General features: G+C 43.5%; 1 protein-coding gene across 1 annotated transcript in view; it reads left to right on the top strand.

Annotated features, from left to right (window-relative positions):
- Window positions 1-332: 332 nt before the first annotated feature.
- METAP1 (methionyl aminopeptidase 1) overlaps window positions 333-13,271 on the top strand; it is a 360,683-nt gene continuing 347,744 nt past the window's right edge. Inside the window, exon 1 of the mRNA XM_078676209.1 lies at window positions 333-576. Within this exon, the coding sequence (XP_078532335.1) occupies window positions 460-576 (117 nt within the window). The 5' untranslated portion in view covers window positions 333-459. The remainder of the gene's footprint in view (window positions 577-13,271) is intronic.

Raw genomic sequence — 13,271 nt, 5'->3', positions numbered from 1 at the left:
TTTGGCGTTGTTAACCTATTATATAAGAGGAGTGGCAATCGTGGTACGAAGTCAACTAAACCAACTGGACAACCACACCTGAAAATTATTTTGAAAAGGACCGCTCAGGACTAGAAAACGTGCATGTGAAACGAGTCATCTGACAACTTTAAACACCTGCAGAAAATTAATATGATTTTAAATGACATTGAATTTAATTTTTTCAAATAGATTTACATGGCTGTGAGTAGAACAAAATGAACAGGAAGCCAGAAGACGGGCCTGAGGTTATGCCTCTAGTGTACGCCGGGAGACGTCAGAGGTGGGCTGAGACCGAAGAGCTTCTGCCCCTTCCGGTGGGCCTATCCGTGCTCGCGCCTCCCCGCTGCAGCCAGGGCGGGCCTGGGGACGCCCCTTCCTTTCCTCCGCCTCCCCTGGCCCGGGTGTGCTTTGGCTGCCAGCGGCAGGAGGAGCTGCAGCATGGCGGCCGTGGAGAGCAGCCGGGTGTGCGAGACGCAGGGCTGCTGCAGCCAGGCCAAGCTGCAGTGCCCCACCTGCATCAAGCTGGGCATCCAGGGGTCCTACTTCTGCTCGCAGGTAGGGAGGGGACGGCGTCGGGCCTGTGGGTGCGCAGGTGCCAGCGCCGGCACTGGCACTCACGCTGCCAGCAGTGAGCACCCTGCCGGGGTCTGCTGCGGGTGAGGTGCCCGGGCAGGAAGCGTGCCTCGCCTGGGTACGAGGGCGGGACCAGCCCCACTGTGAGCCGGGTGCTGCTCCTGTGCAGGTGCACAGGGGCCTACCCCAGCCCCCCGCAGCGGCCATCAGGTGGTGGGGGAGTTGGAATGAGTGTCAGCATGTTTATGTAGCGCCAGACGAGACGAGGCGTTGGTATACAGGGTTTGACAGTGCAGCCCTGTACCGTTTGCGAGTTGCATATACGCTCGCCCTTCGCCTTAATCTTTCTTAAAATTTAGTTTGGTTTCGCAAGTTTCATTTAGGATTTTCTGCACGTCTCCGATTCTCCATAAACCTCCATCTTTTTGCAACTGTCCTGCTCGCCGCGCCGGGTTGCCTTAACCTCCGCTTTCTGCGAGTCGGTCTCTCTGCACGTGGGCCCCATGCCTTTTTCCCCCTCTACATTTCTTGACGTTATTTCTACTATTCGTATTATTGTTTCATTTCCATTGTATTTCAAAATGACCTTGCCCTCAAAAATAATTTGATATGTTGTACTGTTATGCGGGGGGAATTTATTTATTTTTTATTGACCCTATTCCTGGTCGTTTCCCCTTACCCACCGGGACGCTCTGTGCCACCCGAATCATTAAGAGGATCTTTAGGTCAGCAGCACAAGTAACGTTAACGACAGTCTTTCGTTCAGGTGTGTTCCAGGAGGTTTTGAGTAACTTCTCAGATTGACACATGGCAGCTCTTTATGCAGTGTTAAAGAAAGATAACCGTACTTCCGTGGTCATCACGCACTACTGAAAGCACTTCCCACATATGCTCAAAACAAAAACACCTTTACACTCACGCATGGTGTAGGTTGCAGTCCGTATGGGTAAGCGCTTCAGCGCCCCTAAAAAGGATAGTAAGCGCTATACAAATACATTTACGATACATTATTTACATGATGGCATTTGTGCAATATACCTAAATGTGTGATGGTTATTTATGGCCAAGGATTCTGAATGTTTGTATCATCTGGAATGGAAACTAACCTGCAAGTTCTAGTATATTTGCACAGCAGATACATTAAATACAAAAAAATACTAACAAAATAAAAAATGATTGTCAAATGACCTTTTGGTTACATTAGGAAGGGATTTGTTTAAAGTGCATCAGTTTGGGGCTGCTGATTACCTTGTGTAGTCTTGGTGCGGATAGATTATGGCATATTCACATAACATTTTCTGTGGAACTAAGGTGCGCAAAATGAGTACTTTGCAGAATAATTGGGAGCTAAAACATTATACTTGGGCATGCAGTTATTTTCACACACTGGCAGATTGGCCCCATTCATCAGATCTCGTAGATTCCTGGAGTATTGCTGGGAACCTTTATGAATCAATGCAAATTAAAAACAAATGCTCCAAGTGTAGCACTAATCCACTGGGGGCAAACTTGTCAGTTTAAATAAAGAAGGGTGCTTTGTTATTCGGGTTCGTCTTTATAAGAAATCAGACCTATATTTCACTGCCCAGCATCTGACACTTGACTCTCCCACCGCTGTCTGCGGCTTTAATACAGTTTCATAAACGGGTGCAATAAAGTTGTAGCAGCAAACTTGTAGGTGCTGTTCAGAAACGGTTAATACTCTGTCCACAGACACCACATTTGGAGGTAAGACAGAAGGTCTTGAAGTTTACTTGGACATGCACTCACAGCTAATGCCATGTCTGCTGCCTCAGGCAACCAGGATTTCTTCAGGTAAAGAGCCGGGTTCTGGTAGTCTGGGCTATTTGGAGATGGAAATATTAGCATTTTGACCTCATGAAAATGTTCATGTCCGTTCAATAATTTGTCTCTGAAAATGATTAGGATGCAACAAGTGACCGATGTATTGTGGGAGTTAAAAGTAGTATATCTGTTCATTGATTGTGTAGTTTGTTTGATATGTATGACCTGAAAATACATGACTGGTTATAGCCGAATGTAGAATGACTCCTCAGTGTTTGGGCATGTTCTTGGATGAACTTTGGCCTTAGATTCGAAGTAATAGAGACAGGAGTTATTTATCAAAGTTTGAGTTTTAGGGCGTATGTAGTTATCCATATACATTATTTCCATTTTGGCTGTTTGCTGTTGGTTGTGTATTTATTGAGTTTTTTAGTGATGTGTACCATGTTGCTATAAAAGTGGACAATGATGTCCTTGCTGTTGGTCTTGAGATTTTGAAGGATGTAGGTGCCCTTAGTGAGTGTTGTAGATCTATTTACGAGGCCTGGAGACAATTTAAGGGTAATACATTTTCAGTTGTTAAGCTGTGCTAAATATGGAGAGCTGGTACATGGAGAAAGGGGATGACTTGGTCTTACTTCGGAGGCGGCTGAACAGTATATTCTGGCTTGTGACATTGAGTTTTGCTCTGCTTTAGTACCAGTAAGCATGCATCACTTTCATTGACTCCTTTAGGGCTTTGTGTTAGATTTTGATGCTGGTTTTCGTTTCATGCTCTCCGTGGAAGCTGAATTGAAGTCGTTTGAGGAGATTGTGGGCGTTATGCATTTTAAGTTGGATAGCAACAGAATTGTATGTTTTTGCTTTTGAGGGTTAACACCAGGTCTCTAAATGCTGGTGTTCTTGGAGGTAACGGTTGGCCTTTTCGCAAAGGACTTTGAAGATGGCTTGTTATGATGCATTCTTGGCAAATGACTGGTTCATAAGAAGTGTAGAAAATTGTGCTTTAATTTATGCTAGCCCTTTGACAAGTTTGGTAGCGATGGTGTTTCTGGATGAGGTGGAGTATTTTAGTGTCCTTTGTTTTAACAAGAAAAGATGAGATCTGACATACTAAACCCTTGGATGTTTTAGTGACTGTGCTAGAGCTGCACTAGCTTATCTTAAGACAACCATTCAAACAAGACTGACTACTTATTAGGACTGCTGCTGATTATCCGGGTTTCTGTCTTTGTTCCAATCAATTGAAGATAAGCTCTCCTTATCCAGAGGTGGATGCGAATCATGCAAGTTATATCTGATTTGTGATATAAGGGTTCTTTTGGTCAGATATGAATTTGAATGTTGTTAGCATACAGTTAGACTTGTGACTGGTTTTGTGAGATGATCACTCTTTTGCAGGTTCCTGGACTGTGGGTTGCGTCACAAGGCACAATGAAGCATAACTTGTAACTTACTCCGAGTTACTGTTTGTGGAATAACATTTGATGCAGCTGGAGATTGCTGTTTTTGTTAGATCTGTGACACGTCAGGATCTCCAACTTAACCTGCACTATCAGATGCATTTACATCATAGGGCTGATAATCTTTGTCTGTGCTCCGCTGTGGATTACACAGTTTAAGTATGCCATGTCATCCTAACCTTTTAAACCTAATGTAGATATATCTTTAATTTGCTTTTACCTTTTAGGCTTTGTGTGTATGGTGAATGCTCATTTTATCACACACCATATCACATATGCAGACAGAGGCTTTGGGATAGCTCCTTTCAGTCATTGGCTAATGCCGTTCAGCTGGCTTTTTAGGTCGCCCCTAGGCAGCGCATGTGCTGCAAGCAATGCTGTATTGGAATATGTAATTGAAGCCCCACCAACTATACGCCTATATTTGTCATTGGATGGTTTCATTGTCCTTCGTAAATGCAGGCTTCTGATTTGTTATTAGGCTTGTTAGTCCCTCCTTAATACTGCCTTGATTTCATTTGTAACCTCCCATGAGGACTGGCCTTTTTACTTCGTTTGTTACATGGTATGTCTTCTTTAGTCTGTAGGCACTATTTTCTTTAATGAGTTTCTCTTACTGCAGGAGGGTCTTTCGTGTGCAGTAGTGACAACCGGCTTGTTTAACTCCTAGCAAATGGGGAGCTGTTCAGGTGCCATGGGAGACAAAGGGTCAACTCAGCGATGCCTTTTGGGATGCAATCGGTTTCGCATTTCCGAGAGTTTAAGATATTGGCATTGTAAATGACAATTCCTTTATTTATGTTTTAAAAACCAAAACACAAATAAAAGGCATTTTCATTTACAATGCCAATAGCGCATATTCGCGTAAATGCGAGACTGATTGCATTGCAGTTGCTGGTTGTATTGGCTAACAGGGCTGTCCTTCAGAGTTACCTTCCCACATCATTTTGCAGCTGGTAACACTTAAAATAAAATAAAAAGTAGTCCATACGTGCATTAGCTAATGCCTTTATTTTATTTTTCGTTCCTTAAGTAGGCTCCTGTATCATCCTGTTGCTAGCCTGCAGTGCCATATCTAGCCAAACCTGCTTCAGTCCTTTCCTTCAACTGTTCTGGATTTTCATTGTTGGTTTAAAAAAAAAAATAACCTTTTTACCCCCTTCAGGTGCCTTACAGCTGTTAAGTGGAACAGAGCTACTTGATTCACTTCACATTTGAGTGCTCTAAGACCGTTCGTTCCTACATGGCCATTACATACCTGGCTACTCACCCTGTGCCACCGCATGACACACGATATCGGCTCCCATCACACGGTCTCCTAGTGAGGAGCCAATATCACACAGTGGCAGGGAAAACAAGCTGAAAGCCACTTTAAACAGTGGGTTTCCAGCTGGTTTTCCGAGGCTTTGAACTGCAGAAGTCCATTAAAGGATGTGAAAATACCCCAGGACATCGGCACCAGCCGTTGCAAGCTTTTTTTGGGGAAGGAGGGGGCTTGATGGCTCGGTTCAAAAGTGCCTTATAGGTGCTTCTTGGCACGAGGCCCCGCCCCTTTCACATCTTCTCCTCCTCACACTGAGATTGTTATGCAAGTTGGCATGTATGCTATTAGACATGTGTAAAAATTGCCACCAGCACGTAATGATGCATGTGTATGAATCCATTGTGGCACATATTATCACGAGTTGCAATTTATTCAGGTACATGTGCGTGCACAGTGTCCACCTTGAAATGTTTGCGCCATGTTTGTCTTGTGGGACGGGTATGCTCGGACGTGAGTCCCGTGCTCTCCATGCCCTGGAATCAAGCTATCCTGGCTGATAACGGCTAATAGCCAGAAACCGGTCCTAGGATGCTTGAATCTGGTCCAGGGAAGACATGGCTTGGCAGTTCGGTCTGGACTGTTCCCATGAGGCACAGGGTCAAGACTGATTTGCATATGGCCATGTCTGAACTGGGGTGGTGTGGTGAGCAAAATAACAATGGATTAAACCCACATCTGTGACTGGGGGTGAATGTTTCCATTGTGCAACATTCCGTCCATCAATTGTTTTTGCCTGTTTGTCTTGTGGGCACGTGCATGCGCATAGAATGAAAGGTATGCATATGTTTGTGTCGTGACTTCCTGGAAAGACATGGAGTGCCGCTGCAAAAAAGCATTGACAACGCCAATAGGCCGCCATTCAACTAGCAAAGGTGTGGCCTATTGGCTTTCCCAATGCATTTTATCATTTGTGATTTTTGGTGGTAGTGCAGTGCTTACAAAAATAGGTTATGCCATGCAAATCAGCTGAAGTAATGTTTTGTGGGACTCTTGTGTGAGAAGTCTTTCACAGCTTTACAACTTTCTAAGGCAAAGGCAATTTTACAGGTGGTGTGCTGGAAAGAGATAATTTCCATTGTGAATAGACTCATTAAACTGGGCAGGACACTTTGCAATCAGTTTTTTACTTTAATATTTCTTTTAGTGCGACAGTGCCCTCTGTGAAGTTTTATCTACTATCTAACACTATATTACTGCATTTGCGGGCTGTCCTCTTTCCTTCTCCTCGCTCTTCCCACTCATTCCTGCCCCCACCACTCGCTTTGTATTCTTTCCTCTCTCGTCATTGCTTACCGGTCCCCGAAACCCCCCTGCCTTGCTGCAGTAAGTAGAAAGCTAAGCAGGGCTAGAAAGGCTAAAAACAAGTGTGTAAGCATGTTAGGTTGTTTTAATTATTTGCTTTATCAATAGTAGTTCATTACATATAATAAGCACCATATATGACTTTCATGTATATAACGTTCAAAATGTTTTAGGTCTCTCATCATGCTACGCTAAAACAACTACAACAAGTCTCTTTGAAGTTGTATCAAGTGCAATGAAAGGTGGTACTGCTAGAACAGTAAATGTTTCAGCACCCAGGCTAATGTGCTGCATTGCTAAATACATATACAGTCCCAAAGGCGAGACAGATGCATTGCAAATGCTTGTTTTCTTATCTGTGAGTATAAGTCTCCCCCGCAGCACCGACTAGTGCTTACAGGGATCCCTTTAGACCCCACTAACAAAAATAAACGAACCATCCAATTGAATTTCTGTAATGGTGCCTAGCACACAGAGTACCGTAAGGTCTGCTCTTGCCAACCCTACTGGGAGTTAACACCCGCACCAAGCATAACAAAACACTTACACCAGCTCTTGTCCTGAGGAGACCCCCAAGACGCGAGGGGTCGAAACGCATCAACTTTCTTTACAATTCCAAGTAAAATGGGACCATAAAGCAGAGAACCAACCTACCCCATAGGGTCACCTATTCGAACATATTTAGGTTGACTTTTAGGAGGAATTCCGTTGTTCAACTCTTGATCAAAGGAAATGTACTCTTGGGTGTCGATGATTGATTGGTTAAACACTTGCGTTTGTAATCTTTGGACTTGTGTAGATTAACCTACTAAATATTCCTGATAATGTAATGAAATGCAATCAACTTAATCTATTATTTTATTTACCTTGGTCACTCACACGGAGAAAGGACTCTTGCTGTTTCTATCCATCACTAGTTATTGTTTATTTTTCTTTTCTTTGCTAAGTCATGTTTCAAGAACTATGCATTATTATCATGTTTAAACTTGTATGTCGAGTACGGTTTCTGTAGTATGGAAATACTGATTGTTTGCTCCTGTAAATATAATGTACAATACAACATTTTAACATTTTGAAGGATTAAATAATGTATGTGATTGTTTCACTTTAGACACAGTAATTAACTACATTGGCCAAAAAGAACTGTTTAATATTAGCATTGAGGTATATTTGATTATTACTGTGTTTTTATTTTTTTAGAGCGGCAGTAGGAGATAGATTTGTGCGTAATTGTTTAGGTCGAGCTGACGTAGCATTCAATGCGAAAGCATTGAATGCGGTCAGCAAGACAACTAATGTTACCCGTATTTGGGAATGTGGACACGAGAGGGTGCACAAGCGCAGATTTGCTCAGATTTGACCTCGTGAGCGCGCACGGCGCCGTGCCCCTCTCGTGCCTCATTCCCAAACACACTCCACACTCACGCATGCGCACATACACACACACACACACACACACACACTGCATACACACACGCAGACCCACGCGCGCACACACACACACACACGCACAGACACATTCGAAGACACACACGCGTACACCCCCCCTCCCACTTACCGGGCTCTTTCGGCGTGTTCCGTGTCTCCTCTGCAGCGCTGGTCGGGCACTCACTGGGCTGTTGCTGGGGATCGGGCTCCTCTCTGCGGCAGTCTCGTTGCGGCACCAGGGGGCAGGACTTCACTTCCGGGGCTCCCTCCAGCACCTGGGAGCCCTGCAACACTCTGGCTGTTTTGCTGTTGGCAGCCCCGGGACTCTCCAACTCATGCGGAGAGGCCATCAGTCGGCCGGCTTCACTTCTTCCTCGGCGGCGGGCGGGACTTCCTGCCGGATTGCAGGCCCCGCCCCCGTCTCAGCCAAAAGTGCCTGACTTCCGGTTTTCACGGAGCAGGGCTGCGGCGGTGATTTTTTTTTTTTTTCTATTTCCAGTACTGCGTGGACAGCGGCCATGCAACACTGGGTACAAGTGAAGCTACTCATAACTTGCCACTGCGTCAGTCGGAGCTCCAAGAGGAAACAAGACAATGCTACCCCACACACGGACTGGTCTTCTTCTTGGAGTCCTTATAAAACAATTGGTGATGGCACCTCGTACCTGGATACTTCGTGTAAGCCCAGGAAGCGTTTCCGCCTCCCAACTTTATTTAGAGGTGCAAACACATTACACCGAACTGTCACCCACGGGTGGCTACGGTATAATATGAAAACAGTTAGCAGTGTTAACTGGTGGGGTGGGAAATGCAGCCACATCTAGTGCAGGTTTCACGTGAGGATCATCAAAAATAAATATATATAAACACATTCATATTAATGTAGCTAAACATCTCAATCAAATGTTTTTATTTAGTAACGCCCTCGCTGATTTAATAATGGATGTGGCAAACGACAATCCAGACTTTTCAAAGTCCGTTTAAAGCTCTGGGGTCTCCACGTGCTCCTAGTGCGCCTCGTTTGATTGGCTGAAATCTTGGCACAGCGCACCCCCTGGGTACTGTCCCTGCTTCCCTACGCCATACAGCCAGTCAAAGCCCCTCGCTCGCATTTTCAACAAGCCTTTGCAATGCAACAATGTCTCGCATTTACGCAAGCTTGAGCTCTAGGCATTGCAAATGACAGTGCCTTTTATTTATGTTCTGGTTTTTGAAACATAAATATAAGGCATTGTCATTTACAATGCCAATAGCTTAAACTTGCGTAAATGCGAGACCTATTGCATTGCAAATGCTTGTTTTTCCTGTAGCTGGAAAAAGAGTTGAAGGGACTTATGAGTAATGCAGCACTTATATAGTGACACTTTTGATGGAGGGAACTGCCTCTTTGGGAATTTCTTTGAGAGGAGACTTGACTGCAAGGCATTGCCCCATCAGGGTGCGATATGTGTAGGGCCTGCACTGCTGATTTGAAGGCGGCGTGGCGTGCAGAGGGTTTTAGGCTTTCTTTTTAGGTAAATCAATATAAAGGTATAAACCCAGGCCAAACAGAATAAGAAGGCACAAACCAGGCTATTTAAAACAACAAAATGTATAAGACCAAACACAACAAGGTACTATACTGATGTATAAAAATAATTTAATTATACTGATAAAAAAGGATTAAACACATACAATTATATGCATATAATTTGTTTGATACATTTGATACAATAAAAAACTTAATTGCTTTTCTTATTAAATAAAGAACATTAGTTATAATGGAAACACTGTAGTGATGTTGTAGTTATTTCAAAAAGGAGCGTGGGAGGCTGTTTTCTGTCAAGGCGTTTCGACACGCATTGGTGTCTTCATCAGGACAAGTTCTCATCCAGCCAAATTTCTTTGTTAAATGGGAAAACCCAATTTCCCTGGAATTCAGTCGTTTTTGAAAAAAGCCAGGTGATAATTATAAGGCTATAGTGATTTCAGTCGCATTCTGTGTATTTCATAATCAGAGGCACAGAAAAAACGGGGCACCTTTTATTTCCTGTCATATAGGTATGTGAAATCTTCGAGTTGCGATTTCACTGCACACATCCCATTTTTTCTGGCGACAGGTAAAACCCAATATGTTCTTTTAAAAGCCAATATTCTTTAAAAACACGTGTGTTTCAGCCGATGACTTCGGCGTCTGAGGCGGGGAAACGTGAAACCGCCAGCTAAATGCGTCTAGGTTTGACAGCGGTAAACTTTTAAAAATTGAACAAACTTTGCGAGTATTTTTATTTTTCCGTGTAATCTGTCTTCAAAGATTTATTCAGCACTCACGGACGTGCAGAAAGATGAGGCAGACCTCGTCTCATCCCGCGCTACTCTCGAGGTCACTACCCCACAGCCGCTTTTTCTTGTCTGAATATCCGTATGACGGTTCTGTTTGAGGCAGCTTTCCTTTCTCGAATCAGCTGGCCCGTCGCATGGTAGGAGTCTGCCTCAAACAGAACCGTCATACGGATATTCAGACAAGAAAAAGCGGCTGTGGGGTAGTGACCTCGAGAGTAGCGCGGATTGAGACGAGGTCTGCCTCATCTTTCTGCACGTCCGTGAGTGCTGAATAAATAAGATCTTTGAAGACAGATTACACGGAAAAATAAAAATACTCGCAAAGTTGGTTCAATTTTTAAAAGTTTACCGCTGTCAAACCTAGACGTATTTAGCTGGCGGTTTCACGTTTCCCCGCCTCAGACACCGAAGTCATCGGCTGCAACACACGTGTTTTTAAAGAATATTGGCTTTTAAAAGAACATATTGGGTTTTACCCGTCGCCAGAAAAAATGGGATGTGTGCAGTGAAATCGCAACTCGAAGATTTCACATACCTATATGACAGGAAATAAAAGGTGCCCCGTTTTTTCTGTGCCTCTGATTATGAAATACACAGAATGCGACTGAAATCACTATAGCCTTATAATTATCACCTGGCTTTTTTCAAAAACGACTGAATTCCAGGGAAATTGTGTTTTCCCATTTAACAAAGAAATTTGGCTGGATGAGAACTTGTCCTGATGATGACACCAATGCGTGTCGAAACGCGTTAACAGAAAACAGCCTCCCACGCTCCTTTTTGAAATAACTACAACACCACTACAGTGTTTCCATTATAACTAATGTTCTTTTTTTAATAAGAAAAGCAATTAAGTTTTTTATTGTATCAAATGTATCAAGCAAATTATATGCATATAATTGTATGTGTTTAATCCTTTTTTATCAGTATAATTAAATTATTTTTATACATCAGTATAGTACCTTGTTGTGTTTGGTCTTATACATTTTGTTGTTTTAAATAGCCTTGTTTGTGCCTTCTTGTTCTGTTTGGCCTGGGTTTATACCTTTATATTGAATTATTGCCCTGACCCAGGAATTCTATCCTTATCAGGGGGTCCTTGATACACTGCATGTTTCTTTTTAGGTAAAACAGTTGGAATGAGTTTTTTTTTTTTATTTTTTTTTTTTAGGTTTCGTTATGAGGTAACATAAGATTCTATTGTCAGGTTAAGCCCGATTTGGAAAAGGAGAATTGCTTGAACACTCAAATGGAGTATGATAAATAAAGATGCTAATTTTGGACTGGTAGAGGAGTTTCCTTGGAATCGATTAGGAGGAGTTGTTTAGTTTGGGCTGGATTCTGTTTCAAGGAAAATTATCTCATTACATTTTTGTTTTTCGAGGTGGAGGTTCAAATTTCAGTTGTATTAGACACCATGTCTGATGTTAACCGATACCATTTGAATTTATTAAAACAATAAGTATAATGTACTAACTTATAATGGATTTCAACTGCCCTCTTCATCCATTGGTCTGTTATTGTCATTCACATTTTTCTTCTGCCTACTACAACATACAGCATTGACAGTGGATCAGCCCCCTCCAGCCATTGGCTAGCTGCAGTGTGATACCATTCTGCTCCTTCTCAAGGGGCACATGCCACAAGGTTTTTTTTTTGTAGTTTTTTTAGCTATCGACAACTATGCATTTTTGAGACCAAAAATTGTTTAGATTGATTGAGAGCTCAGTATCTCCTCGAACAATAACGTTTTCTAAAAACTATAACAAAGCAAGTATTGATAAAGCCAAAAGGCTGCCAGGTAATGCCAGCACTAATGACTTTGCCAATGCTTAATTATTTTTTGCCACTCTATATGTCTGTTATATTTATGAAGTACTCTGATGCATCTGTTTTAAGGAAGTTTTAGCAAGTTACAATTTCAGTGTGCTGAATTGCAGAGTCCAGCTGTGAACGTGGGGTGACGGCGGGCTGGAAAAGCAGGCAAGGAGGCCGGATGTAGTGGGCAATATCGGTACTTTTATTGCAACACAATGTCGGTTTTCAGGGAAAAATAGGGAAACAAAAGCTAGGCTCCAAGGTAAGGCGTCTTGATCCTCTCGAGGTGGGGTTGGGTCTTGGGTCCTCAGGAAGTCGGGTTGTCCGGAGAAGGGGGGATGTCCTCGGAGGTCAGGAAGAGAAAAGAAATAAGGAGCTGTTAGTCCTGCTATGCTTGCTATAATCACCACCGTTACCAACACCAGGGTTCTAGTGAGGGGCTCGGAAGACGGCAGTGAGGGAAGGGAATTGGGGAGGAAATTTTAGGTAAAAAGGAAGAATGGTGTCCAATGTAAGGCGTGAGGGAAATGTAGTACTTAGTGCTTTACAGGGCGCCGGGTGCTTTACAGGATATTACAGTGCTATCAGGTCCGTGCCTAAAAGAGAGGGACTAAATATATACAGAGCACCTAATGTGCTACAAAAAGGGGGAGGTTTGTTGGTACTCGCACGCTCCGCCGCAACTCTCCAATGCATTCCGGCCGCTCTTCAGCCACCTCCTGGGGACTCCACCAGTCTTCCGTCCACAAGTCTGCTTCTTCGTTCGCCTGCTCCTCCTCCGCTGTGGTCCGAGTCTCCTGCCACGAGATCGCTGCTCCAACGGCGTGTCTCTCTCGGCTTCCGTCTTTTCCCTGTTCCAGTGCTGTAGTCGAGGCGGGATTTCCGGGCTCAGGGCGATATGCTTCCGATTGGTTCCTGCAAGAAAGAGAGGGGCGGGGTTCTTGTTGTCAGGGTTGCATCCAAGGACGCCTCGGGATACGTTGCTGAGAAGGGCAGTCGTCCGAGGGGAGGAAGTCCAGGCGGGGTGAGTAACTGGGTCGCATCACATCAGCTATTTGTACTGTTTTAACCTTGGAATCTCAATCCAATCCATTGTTATTTATATTGCATGTAGATCCAAGTGCATTTTATCTGATGTTATAATAGTTTAAGAACTTAGTTACTCTCACTTCACACCAACAGACAGTAACAGTCCTTTATTACTTGGGGTCCTGCTTTTTTTAGGTTCGATTTGA

This window comes from Lissotriton helveticus, chromosome 2_1 (assembly GCF_964261635.1).
Source record: "Lissotriton helveticus chromosome 2_1, aLisHel1.1, whole genome shotgun sequence".
In the NCBI taxonomy this organism is placed as follows: domain Eukaryota; kingdom Metazoa; phylum Chordata; class Amphibia; order Caudata; family Salamandridae; genus Lissotriton; species Lissotriton helveticus.
The sequence above is the reverse complement of the archived record's forward strand: the minus strand, read 5'-3'. Positions and strand labels throughout refer to the sequence as shown.